Genomic DNA, 19727 nt, shown 5'->3' with positions numbered 1-19727 from the left:
ATCTTATTTATATAATATAATAATATATAATGATATATTATGCAATTATATATAATATAAATAAAAATTATATATTATGCCAATTTGGCTTTCAATAAATATACATATATATATATATATATATATATATATATATACAAGGTGGGGTCATATTAATACATCAAAGGATTTGGCTTGCACTCAGTCTTGGGTTGTAAAATTGAGTCGGGATTGCTCTCTATCTCAGACCTCACAGCACATCTCGCTATTTATTTAGAACTTCTCCTATGAATAAACAACACACAAGAAAAATAAGTGGGCCGATCTTTGGATAAAAAAAGTGGCACGAAGATCTGTGCTATGCTGGGTCAGGGGTTCGAGGCCTATGGGCCGGCACGACAGCACGTGCCATGCCGCCCATGGCCCGCATGCCGGCATGACCCAACCTGTGGCACGACATGAAGCACGGCCTGCCAGGCCCATAGTGGGCCGCACTCAGCCTACCCGGGAAAATAGTCATTGGGCGGTTGGGCCCCCCTCCCAAAGGAGCCCAATGGCTAGTTTCAACTTTTTTTTTGGGGGGGGTGTTATAGAAATACCCCTCAACAACTATTAACAACCATATTAGGGGGGTATTTCTGTATTTTGCGTATGGGGGGAAAAAGTGACATAAATGCCCCCCAACAACTATGTGACAACTAGTTTAGGGGGGCATTTTGGATAAAATTATACATAAATTTACAATGACCAAAATACACCTCCCAACAACTAAATAACAGATAGTTTTTTTGGGTATTTTGGGCAATTGAATTATATTCAATTCCTATAAATAGCTTTATCCTCCACCGTTCTCATCACACCAATTCAACAATTCTCTTAATCTCTTCTCTCTCTCTCTCTCATACTCATACATTCTCAATTATCTGCAATCTAAGAAATTCTGATTAGTTGATTGTCTAATTCTGCATTCTCCAGTTCTCAAGTCTCAACTTTATAGAAGTTTCGACTTTCAACAAGAAGAAGGCTTGCTCAACCAGCTTAAGTATCTCAATCCAGGAGGCTTGGACGTTGAAAGGCTTCAATTGTTGAAATCAAGTTGGGGTTTTGAACTGGCAATCCATGTAAGTCGAATTAGACTAGTTTTTATCTTTTTAGAATTAAAAAAATGGTTGGCTCTTCTGAAAACCGTTTCCCCAACATGTTCACCATGGATGACATTCAATCGTATCATGATAGTGTTAGCACTAGTGCGATTGATGTCGATGGAAGTGGAACTTTCACTCCCGGTAGTAGTGATACTAGGGGAAAAAGGAGGGCTTCTAAGCTGAGTAGCCTGGTTTGGAAAGTTTTCAAAATAGAGGATATTGATGGGAAGGGGAAAATGGCTGTTTGCCAAAAATGTAGGAAGGGCTTTAATTATTGTAGCAAGGGTGGTAAGGGTCATTTGAGCAGACATCTACTCACACATGAGCGAGAGGAAGAAGAAGGGAGAGAAACAACCCAAACACAGATTGAGAGGGGAACTAGTTTTGGTACTTTTGGATATTCACAAGAAAAAATGAGACAAGAACTTGCTAAGTATATTGTACATGCAAAACAACCATTTATATTAGCTAAAGATCCAAAGCTAGAAAAATGATTGCGTAGTTCTATAAACCCACAATATAAAAAGTTTCTAGGAATACTATAAGAATTGATGCCTTAAAAATTTTTTATTCATATAAACAAAATTTAATTTCTTTGTTAGAAAATCTTAATTATAAAGTTGCAATTATTTCAAATGTTTGGACATTCAAATTTAATATTAGTTATATTTGTGTTACTGGCCATTTCAATGGTGAAAATTGACTTGAACTAAAGAATTTTAACTTTTACTAGGCTTGAACGGACACATAGTGACCCAACTATTACTGCAAGTATTTTAAATACTTTGCATGTTTATGGAATAGAAAACAAATTGTTTTCTATTAATTTTGATAATGCTAGCAATAATGATTCTACAATAAATATTTTAAAATCTCAATTAAAATCATGCTTAAATGGTAAATTATTTCACATTATGTGTGCATGTCATATCTTAAATTTATGTATTCAAGATGCCTTGAATATTATTTTTACTCATATTTCAAAAATTAGAAATTGTATTATATATATATATATATATATATATATATATATATATATATATATATATATATATATAAAGTTAAGGGGCAAGAAAATAAGAATTTAAATATTTATGCCAAAATTATGGTTTAAAATATAAACATTTTATATTAGATGCAAAGAATATGTGGAATTCTACCTATACTATGCTAGAAAGTTGTATATCTCATAAACAAATTCTTTCTGATTTTTATAATTCAAAAATGTCTAATGATATGATATTTGAGGAAGATTAGGAAATTGCAGTCTGTATAAGAGATTTTTTAAAACATTTTTATGATGCAACAAATGAATTATCTGGAATTTATTATCCAACTAGTTGTAATTTACCATAATGGTAATTAGTGATTGTTTTTCTAAATATAGAAATAATCCACAATTTCAATGTATTGTTGAAATTATGAAAAATAAATTTAAAAAAATATTGGGAGAACATTTCTCCCCTTTATTGTTTAGCTACAATATTAGACCCTAGGATTAGGAAAGATGGTTTAGATACTTTACTTGAAACATATTAAGAAAATATGAATATTGATATAGGAAATAAAAAATAAGAAATTAATAATTTATTATTTGAAATGTACAGTTTGTATGAATCTGAAGTTATAGGAAATATTCCTACAACTTGTTCATCTTGTTCTTCTACTTCTGGCCTTGAGCCCAATAGTAGAAGAGAAGAACTTTTTTATTTAATAAGAAGACAAAAATCTACTAGTTCTATAACAAGTTCATTTACTGACTTAATTTTTATTTGCAAGCAAATTTTTTTCTAATTGAGGTAAAGTATCAAATAATTTTAATATTTTAGCATGGTGGAGTGAACACTCAAAAAATTATCCAGTTCTCGCCGCCATGGCATGTGATCTACTAACCCTTCTGGTGTCTACAGTTCCATCAGAGTCTCGTTTTAGTGTAGGTACTAGGGTGCTGAATGACAAAAGAAACTGCATGAACAATGAGAGCATAGAGATGTGCATTTGCTTCAACGGTTGGCTAGATGCAGAAGATAGATTACAAGACAAGGGAGGGCATGATAAAACATCGAACATTTCACCCGAAGCAGATGATGAAAGTCATGAATGATGATTCATGAAATTGACTACTTGTAGAATTTTTCATTTTTTCAAATTATTGTAAATTTTTTAAAATTTATTTGATATATATATATTTTAATCTTTTAACAATGTAATTTTGTATTTTCAATTTGTAACCATATCTACTTTTACATTTTATTAACTTATTCCATTTTTATATTTCACTCATCCAAGTATGCAATGATCCAATCATTGTATTTGTAATTCACTAATTTGTACCATTGAAATTTAAATGAAATAAATTCCTATTTTTCTTTCAATTTTTTTATTGCATCATTCTTATTTCAATTTGGTTAAGTACTTTTTTTTTCATTTATGTATTAAATAACATATATTTCTCATTTCTTAAATTTTTAAATAGTTCCTAATTCACAAAAGTTCATAGGAAAGTTAAATATTTTAGTTTTACAATTTTACTTAGAAAAGAAATCAAAATTTCAAAAAAAAAATGAAAAAAATAACAGTGCAACCCGGTTCAGCCCAGGCCTGAGGCCTGCCCTATGGCCCAGCCCGGCACAGCCCAAGCCCACGACATGGCCTATAGCTTGGCTCGGCCTAGGCCCATGTGCCAGGACGACAAGGCATGGGCCCGCCTAGACTTGGGTCGTGGGCCATGCCGGGCTGACCCCCAAAATTTCCACTGGGGAGAATGGCATGGCCCGTGAAAGCTCGTGAGCCAGCACGGCACGGTCCACCTCTAGGGTGGGCTGCCCATGGGCCATGCCGTGCCGGCCTAGCACAACCCACTTTACACCTCTAATCATATATGGGTTGGTGAGAATAAAATTTGAGTTCAGATTTCCTACTCACTTTTCCTATTCACCCTTTACCTGCGGTGAATTGTAGCCACACATCTCTATGTAGGAAAAGTGAGTAGGAAATCCGTTTAATAAAATTTAATGTTGCATAGTGTGGAATAGATGATAGCTTAATATAACTAGCTAGTGGCTTATTGGTTCTGGTAAACCCTACTAGAATATATAAATTGGGTCACCTATGATCCAAATAATTCATTCCCTTTGCCCGTATGTCAACAAAACGGACATCAAATACTTGGCTTTAAAGAAGCAAATAGCATAAATAAAAAAAATGAATGAGTAATTTGGTTACAAAGCATGAATATTACGACGACCGTTTGGTTGCTAGAAACTGGTGGCAACATAAACATAGATAATTGGTAACTTTTCTTAAAAACGGTGATTGAAAATGAAAAAAAAAAAAAACTCAATGAAGGATAGGTTCAAACATCTATTCTAAGCACCGATATTTTTAAGACCCTTTTCGCTTTTTGATAAGTTATGCATAAGTGGCTCCCAGGAAACATTTATTTGGGTAATTCCATTTACCCATGTTCTTTTGTTTTCTGGGTAAATAATACAATTAATGACTGTTTTAACCATAAAAGTCTAATATTAGAGCGTAATTTTTTCTCATTCAAGTGTTGGCAATTTTTCTCAAGGTGAGAAAGTTTGTTATCCATGCACCAGGGAAATGGGTAAAATAAAATTTTCTTTGATCCCCACATAAATATGAAAAAAGAACATGTATTTCTTGATAATGGAAACAAAAATCTCATTGACCAACTTCCCCCCTCTCAAAATCAAAAAAAATGAATGCCTCCCAAGAGTCATATTGTGTTTCTAAAGCCGTACTGAAACACTTCAAAGCAGCATGTACAAAGATGTCACATAGGGGACATTCCCATTGACCAAGAATCACATGTTCTTTTTTTTTTCAGATTTATGTGGGGATCGGGGAAAGTTTAGTTTCCTGGGTATCACTTTCTCCTAGGTGGGTAAATAACTTTTCCACTTGGGGGGAAATTGTCAACACTTGAATGGGACAAAAATGCCCCTTTTAATAATAGATTTTTATGACTATAATAGTTATTGCCTTATTTACTTGGAAAATAAAAGAACAAGGGTAAATGCACTTACCTAGGTAAGTGCTTCATAGGAAAAACTTACCAAAGTAATTGCATTTACCTGGATAAGTAATTTACCAAAAAATGAACAGGGCCTTAAAGTCATCCTGTTGAAAGTTTGAACCTCCTTACTAGTCTTTAGCTCCCCACAGTTAAAACTGACAAAGAAAATAAAATAATAACAGCAATAAATTAAAGAGAAAACAAGATCAAAGATTAATATGGCTAACCTACATTGATGGGGGGCGAATCAGCCCTATTTATAGTTACAGAGATTGAGTTATAGTAGGAGTACACAATATGAGAATTATAAGAGATAGAGCTTATCTGGGTTAGTTGTGATTTATCATGGATAGATCTTATCTTAGGATAGGATTAGGATTATCCTAGGTTGTTTGGGATAATTCTTATCTTGTGTAGGAGTAACATTATCCTAGTTAGTTATATACAAGACCCATAGTATTTGGTTTTGCTACATGGGCTTGCAGGCTACATAGGTGTGCATGGGCCATGCATGTGCCCATGGACGACGTCTACATTATCATCCCCCCGCAAGTTGAACGGGGTAACGAGAAGCTTGTCTCGAAGAGAAGTAAAACGGGCTGTGGAAAAGGCTTAGTGAAGATGTTGGCGATCTGCTCTGTTGTTAGAATATACCGAATCTGAAGCTGCTTCTTGGTGACTCGCAGCAAATGGTAGTCAACCTCCACATGCTTTGTGCTAGCATGGAAAACAAGGTTGGTAGCCAAGTGGGTAGAACCCATATTATCGCACCATATAATAGGGGGGGGGGGGGCTAGAAAGCCAATATCTTGTAGTAGAGACTAAATCCAAAACAACTCTGTGACTGTGTTGGCAAGAGACCTGAATTCGGATTTGGAGCGGGAGCGGGCAATAGTGGGTTGCTCCTTGGAGCTCTAGGAGATCGGGTTGGAGCCAAGGTAAACAACATACCCTCCTGTAGACCGTCAATCATCTGGACAACTGGCCCAATCAGTGTCTGTGTATGTCGTTAACTGCTGAAATAAAGACCCTCGAAAAAGGAGATTGTGAGTGAGAGTTCCTTGAGATACCGAAGGATTGGTTTGACAGCTATTCAATGCTCATCAGTGGGAGAGTGAAGGAACTGGCGGACATTGTTGACTGCGAAGGAGATATCAAGACGTGTGATGGTGACATACTGTAATACTCCAAAAATACTGCAATACTCCGTGGAATTAGGTAATGGATAACATGAGTCTTTGGACAAACAACTCGAAGTAGACATGGGCGAACTCGCAGGTTTGACCCCTTCGAGATTGGTCCTACGAAGTACCGCTGCTGTGAGATAACCAAACTGCCTGATTTGCGACTTGCCTCAACTCCCAAAAAAATAGTGTAAGGACCCTAAGTCCTTGAATGGAAAAACTGTAGACTGATTAATGGTTAAGTTAATAGAGCAACAAAGGGAAGCCAAAAAGCAAATAGGCCAACAAAGGGAAGCCTGATTAATGGTTAAGTAAATCAACCCCATAAATTATAACCCCATAAATCAAGTTCAAAGGCTTACTACCATGTAAAACATCCATATCACGTTTGAGTATTTTATACCTAGACAACACAAGAGACAAATCAAAGAACATCAACTTTCAGCCAACCATGTTTATTTAGGTGGGAACCAGCACCATTGTTAATCTTTTAATCCGAGGATTCCTCTGTTTTGGTGCCTTTGTAAGTAGGGCTGGCATCACGGCTGTTGATGTGTTGAGCCCAAAAGTTTTCATTAATTGATGGGTGTTGTCTCATTCATTTTGTGATTAACTGTTTAATTCAATCTGACATGCAATCTTGGACTAATTGAAAAGCTGATCTAACTTTATAGGGATATTCAAAGTTGATCAATTCAGCTGAGAGATTGATTCAGGCATGTTTTCTTGGACATTCTACAAGAAGAAACCATACTCAGCTTCCACCAGTTGATGATAGAGATTCCAATTCTAGTATTGGAGCCATTGCAGTTGGGAAGCCAAAACAGTAGATGGTGCTGCAGATTCTATCGGTTCTAGAAGAGAAGCTGATGCTCCAAGGGCATCAGATGGGGATATTGGAATGTTCCATGCAACTAAACGGCAAAGGTTGAACTGATACGAATCTGTATCTAGTTATTGTCTTCTAGGACTTTAGAATCTAGGTTTCCTGTAAAATTCGGTACAATTATGTATATAGCTGATACATGGGTAACTGCTAGTTTTTGTTATGAGTTTTGGCTTCAAGCTGTTTTCTCTTTTTCATTTCCCCTCCTCAGTTTGCAATTATCATTGAGTTAATGCAAACAGTGTATTAAAATGTTTGCTGTATACACAGGGGTTGGTTTGCTATGGATGACTCTATCATTCAGCTTCTCCTTAAAAGAGCTTACCTATGCTATTTGTATGTCAAGTCAATTTGTATATAACCAAGCAAGTCAGGTTATTGGTAAGTTCTATAAATTCATAGTTCCATACACATATGTTTTTCATGATACATATAATTTTGGTGTTTTGAGGCACTTAATTGTTTCAAGTGACAGGCTCAGCTTTTGCAAGTGTTAAGCGGATGGATTTGTTTGGTGAAAGTTTAATCGACGTCACAGATGCACCAACTCCTATTCCAAGAGAAGCAAATATTGTTAATAGCAGTAACACAAAAGATGTTGATCTGTTTGCAGATGCAACTTCATGTAGAAGCGGGGGTGGTCCTTCAAAAACATGGATGATGAAATTTGTATTAGAGATTAATGTATCAATTTGAAACTAAGATGTATATTAATTTTTGATTCAAATGTATTAAATCTTTTGATTGAAAAATATTTTGAATGAAAAATAGATATTTTAAATTGCATTTATATTATTTTTGTATTTCATTAAAATTCAGATGAATGTAATTATGGATTATATGAACAAAAAATTGACTTAACGGCAATCCCAAGCGCGCCAAACTTATAGCGGCAGCCGTATCAGTATTAGTGGCAGCTTATTCTTAAAGCCTAATGGTGGATTCTATTAATTAAACCACATATGAGAAGACCAACACCCGTGTGCAAAGAACAGGTGGTGATGGGTCATTGAGTATACAGAGAAAGTCATTAGCTATAGGTCTACATCAGATCCGAGTTCACACTCATCATGCATCGGAGGACCTATTCCACAAGTTCACTCTCTTCCTCCAGATCCGCATCTCATCGGAAGGAAATTGCTTTTCATTGCACATGTAAAACAGAACCAACAAACAAGAATAGAACGAGGATGAATGCATGGAATTTGCTATTGACTCTCCCTCTCTCTCTCTCTCTCTCTCTCTCTCTCTCTCTCTCTCATTATAAAAAGGACCATGTCCCTCTTCCTCCCACTCACTCGGTGAATTCTTAACAACTAAACAGACAAAATGGCCAAAAGTATGAAAAGCACCACTGGTCGTATTCCGATGAAATATATGATGGTTATGATGATGATTGTCCTTCCCACTTGGGGAGACGCTCTTGATGCTGCTTTGGCTGATGCTGAGAAAAACAAAAAAGTGATCAAGGTTAATGCAGATGGTAGCGGCGATTTCAAGACAATGACAGATGCCATCAACAGTATTCCTGCGGGAAATAAAGATCGCATTGTCCTTTCGATAGGACCCGGGGAGTATGTGGAGAAGATCAAGGTGGATGGAAACAAGCCATTCGTCACCTTCTACGGAGCACCCGGCAGCATGCCCACCTTGTCCTTTCATGGTACGTCCGGCGAGTACGGGACTGTCGATAGTGCTTCTGTAATTGTGTTGTCCGACTACTTTGTGGCTGCCAATATAATCTTCAAGGTTCGATATCTTCTAGTCTTAACTCTTCTATATATTATTGTTATTTAACTTGTTGATGAACAACGAGTGTAGTTTATGCTACATATAATATAGTGTGAAATTAAGTATTCCTTTTAATTTTTCCAGAACACGGCTCCACCACCCAGTGGCCAAGGTAGCGGACAAGGAGGTCAGGCGGTGGCAATGAGAATCTCCGGTGACATGGCGGCATTTTACAATTGCAAATTCATTGGCTTTCAAGACACATTGTTGGATGACAAGGGCAGGCATTACTTCAAGGATTGTTATATTGAAGGCACCGTCGATTTCATCTTCGGCTCCGGAAAATCTCTCTACATGGTATTGTGTGCGTTAGTGTTTAATTGTGTAGGGTTACAATGATTAATTCTCATCACAGTATGGTTAAAGAAAGGCTTTATATTCATCAATGGGTTTCTATTGCATGCTTGCAGAACACCGAGCTACATTCGGTGGCAAAGGATCTTGCAGTGATCACAGCACAAGCGAGAAAATCTGATAGTGAAGATGACGGATACTCTTTCGTTCATTGCACCGTTACAGGAACCGGAGACATATATCTAGGCCGGCCATGGTTTCCCTTCGGAAAGGTTATCTTTGCCAACACCGAATTGTGTGACAAGGTCAATCCTGTAGGCTGGCACGTAGGAGTTGGAGTTGCCACCGAGTATGCAACTAATCATTTAATTGAATCTAACTTCTTGATTCATGACTTCTAAGATATTTCTTAGTGTAACAATAATCTTAATTGTTATCCCATGTTCTAAAATTTTGTTATAATCTTTCTGCAGCAACGTATTCTTCGTAGAGTATCAGAACACGGGACCGGGATCAAACACAGATAAGCGCCCAACATGGGTGAAGACGAAGCTATCTGACGCAGAAGTTCAACCATTCTTGAGCACGAAGTACATTGATGGCGATAATTGGCTTCAACCTCCTCCAACTGTATAAACCAGTCCACTGTCATACCAATACCATTCTATAATTTTGACCTGAACTTTATTTTTTTCTTTATTTCTTCTACCTCCGTTGATCTAGGAGATGTTTTCTTACCTGTGCAAGTGTAAACTCCCTTCCTTTCATTTCTTTTGATGATGAATAATCTTCTTTTTAGTAGTTTTGGAGTTTTATTACCAGACATATAACCAGAGTTATTTGAAGACTCATCTCTACTATTTGTTTTGAATATAGACGAGTTTCACATTTTTACATTACAAAAAAAGGCCCCATGCTTCCAAATCTTCACTGGTAGTCGTTAGTAGGAAAATACGTAAAGAGGTATTTTATTATAAATGAAACACTACTCACTCATTTATATATGCTGAATGATGGAAATTAATGTTTTTTTTTTTTATCAGATAAAGAGTGTCAATGTTAGTAAAAGAGCATTTGATCACCCAAAGACGCACACATACCACGATTGTAAGGAAACCATCCTTTTTCATGGGTTTCAACTCTAGTATATATCTTCCTGGTGGGGAGGTTTGATACTCAATGGTCTAGTTCGGAAACAAGTCATGTTCAAAGAATCTTCAAAGAAAATTACCAAAGCCAATATAAATAGGAAGAACAATTCTTGGCTGAATACTTGAGAGAAAATCAACTAAAACTCCCCTAGATTTGTCCAACCTGTTCTTTATATAGATTTTCTTTATTCCAAAATATCCAATGTCCCCTTAAAAATCCTACAGAATTAATAAGTTGAGACTCATCAAAAGAAAATGATTTAGCAATCACTTTTGATCGCTCAAGATTTCTTCTAGTTTCCATTGAAAAGCAGATTTCGGGTTTATGCACTCACTTCAATTCTTTAACTCGTCTTTATAGGGTTGGTCTCCCTACGTCTCTCCTGTTCCAGCTAATTAGTTTCTATTAGTGAAATAACATGAATCTCAGAAGGACTCTATCACTTAGTGTCTCAGTTATCCTCTTATTAGTAGTTCGTTTCCTAATCGTGTTATCTAGTTAGGAATTTATTCTTTACCAGAAATCTATCTTGTATAATTATAAATATTGATTACCATCAATGAAAATACAAGGCATTTACCCAAACCTTTATGTAATCTGTCATGGTATCAGAACCACCACAATGACTTCTTTCTCTTCTTCTACCTCTCCTCCCATTTCATCCTTCTTTAACCTAGAAACCACGTCCTTTGGTCTTCCACTTTAAATGTCTCCCACTGTCTACCCATTAAGCTTACATGTGATAATTATTTGGCCTTGCAAGCACAGTTTTTTCCAATTTTTAAAACCCACGAAATAGAAGGCATATTGATGGTTCAATACCATGTCCAGCCAAAGAAGTTCCAGACCCAACCAATGCTAGCCATATGATACCCAACCCATCGTACTCATCCTGGGTCAAGATTGACCAGTTCATCCTCAGTTGGATAATCTCCCCTCAAAAACATTGCTGACCAACTGCTAGCTGCATCAGAACCAGTCCCAACGCGTGATCCGCTTCTTAGTATTCTCGACGGTTTGGGATCCGATTTTGATTCCTTCATCACTTCAACCACCACCAGACCCGATTTCTCCTCCCTAACTATTGAAGACCTTCACGGATTCCTACCTAACCACGAGGTTTGGCTTCAACGGTGCCATCCCCCCAGTCTTGAACCTCTTGCTCCCACGACCAATATTACAACTTAGTCACAACCTTTGCAACACCGGCAACAACAACAGCCCCAATTCAACTCCAACAGAGGCCATGGTCGGGGATCTAGGGGGGTGCGGCTGTTACAACTTCATTAACTCTCCCCAAAACTTTCAACCATTCCCGCAGTTCAATCTGGAAAAGCCGCAGAATTTTTAGTACGAACGGGTTGATAACTTGCCCGCTTGGTTTCAACAATGCAATAAGGCCAATCACACAGCCATGCAATGTCACCGGCATTATGAGATTGTTCTCTCTAGTGGTTTCAACAGCAACAACAGAACATCCATTTCTGGCTCTCAGGCTGCATTACCCCAACATCAGTCCTATGATTTTGCTTGGTATCCTGACTTAGGAGCCACCACCCATATCACATTGGATTTTAACAATCTTCAGACTCGCTCAGACTGTAGTGGCTCAGACCAAATTCACATCGCAAATGAAACAGGTTTGGGTATTGCTCACATTGGTTCTTCCCATTTCACATACAAAGATCGTACTTTTCTTTTAAATCCTTAGTTTTATGTGCCCTTCATTACTAAAAATCTGCTCTCTATCAGTTAGTTTACTCGTGACCACAATTGCTTGTTTGAGTTGGTTTAATTGCTTGTTTTTAAGTTGTATATTTGATGTCCATCATTAATAAAATTATGTTTATTTTATCATAGTTATGTTTTAATATGAAAAATACATAATAATAGAAACGTGTCTGACTTTTTTCTATATTTTTTGTATTTTATATTTCTAAATTTGTATTATTTGTTTATGTCATCATGGATATCATTGATAAAATAATTATTGCTTATCATACTTATTTTTATTTATATCATTAGTATATAATATTAGATGTGCCCAAAATTGTTTCATATTTTTTGGTACTATTCTATTTAAAAAAATATATATTTTGAAATATTATACATCATGGGTTAACCTATTTAACCTAAAAGATTGAACCACTAACCCACCCCTAGATAGGAAGATTGTTTAATTTCTCATCGGTTTAGGTTGTATATTTGATGTCCATCAGTAATAAAATCATGTCTACTTTATCATATCATACTTATTTTTTAATATAAAAAATATATAATAATAGAAACGTGTCCAATTTTTTTCAATTATTTTTTATATTTTTTGTATTTTTATATTTCTAAAATTGTATCATTTATTTATGACATTGTGAAATTATCCATTTGACCCAAATGGTTGAAGTATTTACCCATGACCTAGATGAAAAATATGATTTCACTTCTATGTTTATTTGAAAAATATAAAATTTCATTTTATTAATAATTATTATGTATGGATTTATTAGTGGAATTTAATGATGATAAACAAAAGTATAAATGTTGGATTTAATGAGAGAGAATGTGATTTATTTAATGACTTAAATGTGAGACTTAATGAGAGTTAATTGAATGTACTTTATGGTATTGTTATATGATTTCATTTCTATATTTATTTTAAGAATATAACATTTAATTCTACTAATAATTATTGTGTATAGATTTATTAATGGAATTTAATGATTATAAACAAAAGCATAAATGCTAGATTCAATGAGAGAGAATGTGATTTATTTAATGACTTAAATATGAGGCTTAATGAGAGGTAATTGAATGTACTTAATGGTATTCTTTTAATTACATTTTCTGCTCTTCCAAAGGAGATGAATTAAATTCAAGAAGATGGGTATTTTAGTAAAGCAAAATTCAAGAAGCCAATACCTCCTCCTTCGCACTTTTATAAGTAGTATAGAAATGGATATAGATATAGATTGACACTCTTTATCTGATAAAAAAAAAACATTAACTTCCATCGTTCAGCATATCTAAATGAGTGAGTAGTGTTTCATTTATAATAAGATACCTCTTTACGTATTTTCCAACTAACGACTATCAATGAAGATTTGGAAACATAGGGCCTTCTTTGTAATGTAAAAATGTGAAACTCTTCTATATTCAAAACAAATAGTATAGACGAGTCTCCAAATAACTCTGGCTATATGTCTCGTAATAAAATTCCAAAACTGCTAAAAGGATGATTATTCATCATCAAAAGAGATGAAAACAAGGGAGTATACATTTGTACATGCAAGAAAACATCCCTTGATCAATGGAGGTAGAAGAGCAAAAGAAAAAAAATAAAATTCAGGTCAAAATTGTAGAATAGTATTGGTATGACAATGGACTAGTTTATACAGTTGAAGGAAGTTGAAGCCAATTATCGCCATCAATGTACTTCGTGCTCAAGAATGGTTGAACTTCTGTGTCAGATAGCTTCGTCTTCACCCATGTTGAGTGCTTATCTGGTTTTGATCCTGGTCCTGTGTTCTGATGCTCTACGAAGAATAGGTTGCTGCAGCAACATTGTAACAAAATTTTAGAACATGGGATAAAATGATTATTGTTACATTAAGAAATAACTAATTGTTTAGAGTTCAAAAACAAGATAGTTGTTAGAAATTTCTACACGTTTCTTTTGGATAATTAAGAAAAATTAATCAAAGTACAAATATATAAAATATAAAAAATCATCAAATTCAAAATTTCAAAACAAACATAATAATCCTATAGTAGAAATTTATAACAAATAATAATAATAATAATAATAATAATAATAATATAAAAAAATTAAAAGGAAAGAAAAGAAAGAAAAAGATAAAAAAGGAAAATGAGGAAAAAGAAACCAAATTATTTAAATAGGAAAAACTAACCATATTTATTTTCGATAATTAATTAGGAAGCAAGGAAAGCTAGAATAAAAATTATCACCAAATCAATAAAAAATTAAAATCCTAAAAAGATAACAAAATAATAATAACTAAATGGTAAAAATAAGGAATAATAATAATAAATCCAAAAAAAGTATGTGTATAAGATAAAAATAATGAATGGTGAAGAAAGAAGAAAATAGATGCGCGAAAAATAAAAAATACATATAAGATGTGGGACCCACATAGTGTGATATTATAAAAAGATCAAAATCTAAAAAGCAGATAAAAGAAAAAACAAATAAATAATAAAATAAAATTAAAATTAAAAAAATAAAAATAAAATTTAGATACAAATATATAAATAAAGTAAAATAATAATAATAACTACATGAATAGTCCAAAAACCCCAAACAGTAAATTATAAAAAAAAAAATCAACGAAATTGAGAAAGAAAGAGAAAGAAAAGGATAAACTTCTAAAAAAACACAACGGAAAGTAAGAGGGAAGAAGTAAGATTCTCCAAAAGATAATAAAAAAGTAATATTAAAATTTGATTTTTAAAATAAGTTGGAGTAAAGATCAAGAAGAAATATCAAGGAAGTTCATAAATAATACACAGTAAAAAAATATAAAAATGATAAAAAATAGAAAATATAAGGACAAGAAGAATGAAAATATAGAAGGTAAAAGAAAGAAAACATGAAAAAAATAAAAAAAAAATCACAAAGAAAGATAGTATGATTGGGTGAAGTAAAAATTAATAAAATAATGCAAATATGTTGTGTATAAATCTATATATGTTCTTGAATAAAATATGTGTGCCAGTTGTTATTGATTAATTGTGTTCTTTCTTAAAGCGAGAATTGAAATAAATAATATGAGTTTTCTTTTTTTGTTCTGAACTTGTGGTGATCTAAATAAGTTGCTAAATGCAATTGTTTTAATCTAAATCAAGTTTTTTTCCTTAACTTCTATGCTTTTCATGATAGAGGTCCACCTTGTTTGCATCATACTGCATTTTTCATCCCCTCAACTTAGTCAACTATGGAAGCATTAGCAGCCATTTCCCGCCACACAACAATGTTGACCCGCCTTCCTAAATTGCTTTTCCCTACTACCCCTAGTTAATTCATTTTCATCTTACTGCAATTGAAACCTAATAAATCAACCTATCACACTCAACACCTTAGTTCCCATCTTTCCATTAGTACCTCAGACACTTTGATTAGATATCCAGTTCATAGTAGCCTACCCTCTTTGTATGTAGCTGGTCCACTCCTACCTTCATGCGTATTTCTTTATCTACCTGAGTGTAAATCCCATCTGGTTTCAAACTAGGGGTAGGCCAGTTTTACCGTTGTTTTCTCAATGTTTTGTTGGCATTTGGTGGTTTTTACATAAATGTTACATTCTATCTCATTGCATCTTAGTTGCCTTAAAGCAAACCTCCCACCTACATAGCACTTATCTGATTTCTCATTCCCTTTAGTTGTCCATATAATTTAATAAAAACCAAAAGAGCAAATAAAGAAAATGTGACATTAATTCATCACTAAAAAGAGCAAAAGCAACTAAAAGAAGGAAGTTTCCACCCACCTTTCTGAACCAGAGGAGTTTCTTCAGGACCATGGCAGCCAGTTCCAAAAGGGTTAGGATATATAGCAAACTTAGAGAAACACATGTCATCAAGATCAAAAGACCCAAGGGAACCATATGTTGGGATAGAGAATTAACATCAGTCCTTAATAAGTGCAACATTTCCACTGAGCATAGTACCCATTTATGATGACATAGCAAAGTTAAATCAACATTTGGAGGAATTAAAAGCATATTTATTCCCCTCGTGTGCCAAATTTCGATGAGTTGTGCATATACATGGGGTTGGAATTTCCAAAAGAGGCTAAAATTCTAGAGTTTGAGAAGTATAATAAAAAACGTTGTCCCAGGGTGCATCTAAGCACATATTGTTGAGAGATGTTTTAACTTAGAGTAGATGAGAAGATCCCCATACAACTTTTCCAACGGAGTTTGGAGGGTGAAGCACTAGCATGGTTTGCATCATGTGAAGTAGATAAGAAGAATTGGAATCAACTAGCCACAACTTTTCTAGAATAGTTTGATTATGGCATAGATTTGGATTTGACAAGAGAGATAGTAGAAGGCATGAGGAAAGTTTTGCTTAATACACATACCAATGGAGATCCATTGCTGCTCTATTGAAGATTCCCATCCCGTTGGAAGAAATTATATATTTGTTTTTGAGGGCCTTAGAGTCACCATTCTCTACATTCATGAAGTATAAAAAATTCAAGGATTTCAAGAGCATAGTCACTATTGGAAAGAGAATTGAGCATGACTTTCAATCTGGAATCCATGGTTCGACTACATGCCCTCCACCATCTCAGGAAGTGAATGAAGTACAAGATGCTATTGGTAATATTAATGAGTTGGACCTTCGGGTCATAAGCGCCTAGCTTCTCCTTCCTAATTAGATAGAAGGGTTAAAAGAAAACTTACTTTGCTTCCTATGCCACTTTTGCAATTACTTCCTCGACTAGTACAAGAAGGACATTTGATTCCACTTCAGCCAAAGCTAGTTCTAAATCCACTCCCTCGAGGATTCAAATTGAGTACATTCTATAATTATCAACAGATGCCAAGAGATTCTACTAATCACTATGTACCTCTCCAGCTTGCTATACAAAATCTTATTAACGGTGGAATCTTTTAGTGTTAGTAGCATACCACAAGTTTTCGTCATTTGGTTTTGTGTTACTTTTTCATCTTGCTTATGATCGAAGTTGTAAATAACCCAAAATATGATCAGTCTAATCCCTTACAAGGGGTACATAGGCAGCTTGGATAGTGGCGCTTGGGATTGACCAAGATAATAAAATAAAAAGCATGTCTCTTAATCAAGTGAAATGGTGATTAATCATCTTTCTACTAATCTAATTTTTCAGTTATAGACTTCTTTATACCTATTGAACAACCCTAGGTCGTCTCCTTGACAAATCATTTTCTATCCTAGCCAGATATTCATTACAACATTTCATGCATTTCATTCACTCTGCCAATGGCACACACGTGTGCACATTGTTGTTTTTGCTTCATGCATATGATTCTCCATTATTCAAAGTTCGATGCACCTTAAGATAAAAGGGCAAAGAGAAACAAGAACAAGATATAGTTAACCCAAAGGTTTTGGACATGTTGTCATTGCTCTAGAATAGTAAAATGTAATAAATTATAAATTAATTAGTTTTTACCTAATAAAAGTCTTGATTCATCTTTTCATCATCTCATTTTGCAATTTGTATAATAAGTTCAGTTTCTTTGGTTTGGTGTTTTAAGTGTTACTCAAATATTCCGTTTTGTCATTTTGATAATAATATAGTAAATTTTAATAAGAAAAGGGACTTCCTAACTCTGGAAAAAGAAAAAATCGCCACTTCCATTGAGAGGATTGCATGAGAATTTCTTTCTCTTTTCATGAAATTAAAATAAACCCCAAGGGCATAATTCTGTGAAAAATGATTGTTAATCAAAGATCCATCATTGGAAATTCCGAAGAAAGGGTGGCAATCCTATCGACCAAAAGAAGAAATATCCTTTCCCAAGTGCATCCATAAATGAATCCATCATTGATTGCTCAAACCACGGCAAGCATAAGGTGGAAGTCATTATAGTGAGATATATACTACTTTAGATTCATTTCCTAAGCAAGCATAGAATGAAGATGTTATAACAACATAGTGCTTTGCTAATTAATTGGGGAAAGAATTGGAGGACATTATTGGTCATTTTGGTCCCCCCCGAACACCTTACCATTGTCAACACTGCTAGTTAGCCTATTGAGTTGATTTGTTAAACCTTCTCCTTTGTTAAACTAATCAAATTCCGTGATGCTTCTTCCCAAAGGGCTAGAAGATTTGGGGGTCCTCACTTGCAATTTGAATCTATAATGGAATTATAAAATTTGATTATAAAATCCCATTTTTGAATTTGAATATTCTTTTGTAACTTGAACTTATAACAAGGTTTACAAATTTTGAATTTAGTTGTAGATATGGTATTAGAGTGTAGTTTTTAATCCAAATTTCAAATAATTCTCTAAAATTGGTAGTCATAATTTGATTTTAGATTTGGATGAAATAACTTCAATCTTTTGACTTGATTTTGAAACTTAAGAACATAGGTTTTAAAGGATGACTGTCATCTCGTATTTTGATTTTGATGTCATCTCATGACACATAGAACATAGCTAATGACATTTTCTTTTTTTTTTATAATTTTTGGTATTACATACTAGACTATATTGCAAAGGAAATACATTTGCTTGTGACTTTATTAGTGGCCAATCTTGCTCAAAATAGAACCACTGACTTGTCATTGTTTCGTATAAATTAACTTCAATTGCATCACAAGTAATTTTTGCATATGTAGATTTATTTAAAATTTGAATTTAGTAGCTTTTGTTGAGATCATTTTTAATAAAATTATCTACAAAAATATTTCTTGCAGGGAAATAACACTGACTTGTCATTTATTTCGATGGTGTTGGCCATTCATTTCTTTTGAATTAGGAGCAATTAGAAGTAACAAAATTAAAGTTCTTGAAAAGAGATCAAAGGCTTTGGAAAGAATATGCAATGACATTAAGTCCATATCCATCCTCTCTCTTGATGGTAAAAAAGACCAAAAAAGTGTGATGTGAAGGAGTCATTATATATATATATGACCTTTTACCCTCCATTTTCATACATCACTTTTTGACATTTATAATCAATAAAACTGCTATAAGTAATAAAAAAGACATGAGAAAGGGAAATTTTTAAATAACCATGAATGATAAATATTGTTAAAATCATTTTTATACTAATACTTGTGGAGTTGCACCCCCTCCCCCCTGGCAAGAGAAATTGCTCATTAGATTCCCTTGGAAGGATTTCTTTAACACTCTTCCCTCTTATTGAAAAATGAAAAAAAAAAAAAAAGAAAAAGAAGAAAAAGAAAGTGAGAACTTTTTCTATAGGCAAATATTCTTGCTATTCTTTCATCATTGTATGTTAACCATGTGCTAATTGGAGTGATCTCTTCATCACCATACTTAAATAACACATGACTAGGAATAAACCTTATAGAGGAAGTAAGCTAGAATTTAAAAAGACTTGTATGTGCTTATTCTAGTTAACGGTATCAATAACAATAAAAACCACTATAACTTTATTAGGTAAAATAATGTTTTCCAGCAATCTCCTTGGATCAATGCCATCAAAGTATGAGGAGCATTTAAGGCACTTGCTTTTGACTTTCAGTACTAATGGCTTTTTTTTTTCTTTTAGCCCC

General features: G+C 34.1%; 1 protein-coding gene and 1 long non-coding RNA gene across 2 annotated transcripts; both read left to right on the top strand.

The window, feature by feature from the left end:
- Positions 1-8407: 8407 nt before the first annotated feature.
- LOC148867433 (pectinesterase PPME1-like) lies at positions 8408-10122 on the top strand. The gene is made up of 4 exons (XM_088977918.1): positions 8408-8985; positions 9112-9324; positions 9438-9670; positions 9795-10122. The coding sequence occupies exons 1-4, from the start codon at positions 8566-8568 to the stop codon at positions 9955-9957; spliced, it is 1029 nt and encodes a 342-aa protein (XP_088834044.1). The 5' UTR covers positions 8408-8565; the 3' UTR covers positions 9958-10122.
- Positions 10123-11586: 1464 nt separating this feature from the next.
- LOC148867432 (uncharacterized) lies at positions 11587-19133 on the top strand. The gene is made up of 2 exons (XR_016109863.1): positions 11587-12113; positions 18903-19133. It is a non-coding gene; the product is annotated as an uncharacterized LOC148867432 (long non-coding RNA).
- The last annotated feature ends 594 nt before the right edge of the window (positions 19134-19727 follow it).

This window comes from Nelumbo lutea, chromosome 3, assembly GCF_056320005.1.
Source record: "Nelumbo lutea isolate HS-2025 chromosome 3, American lotus-T2T, whole genome shotgun sequence".
NCBI lineage: Eukaryota > Viridiplantae > Streptophyta > Magnoliopsida > Proteales > Nelumbonaceae > Nelumbo > Nelumbo lutea.
The sequence above is the reverse complement of the archived record's forward strand: the minus strand, read 5'-3'. Positions and strand labels throughout refer to the sequence as shown.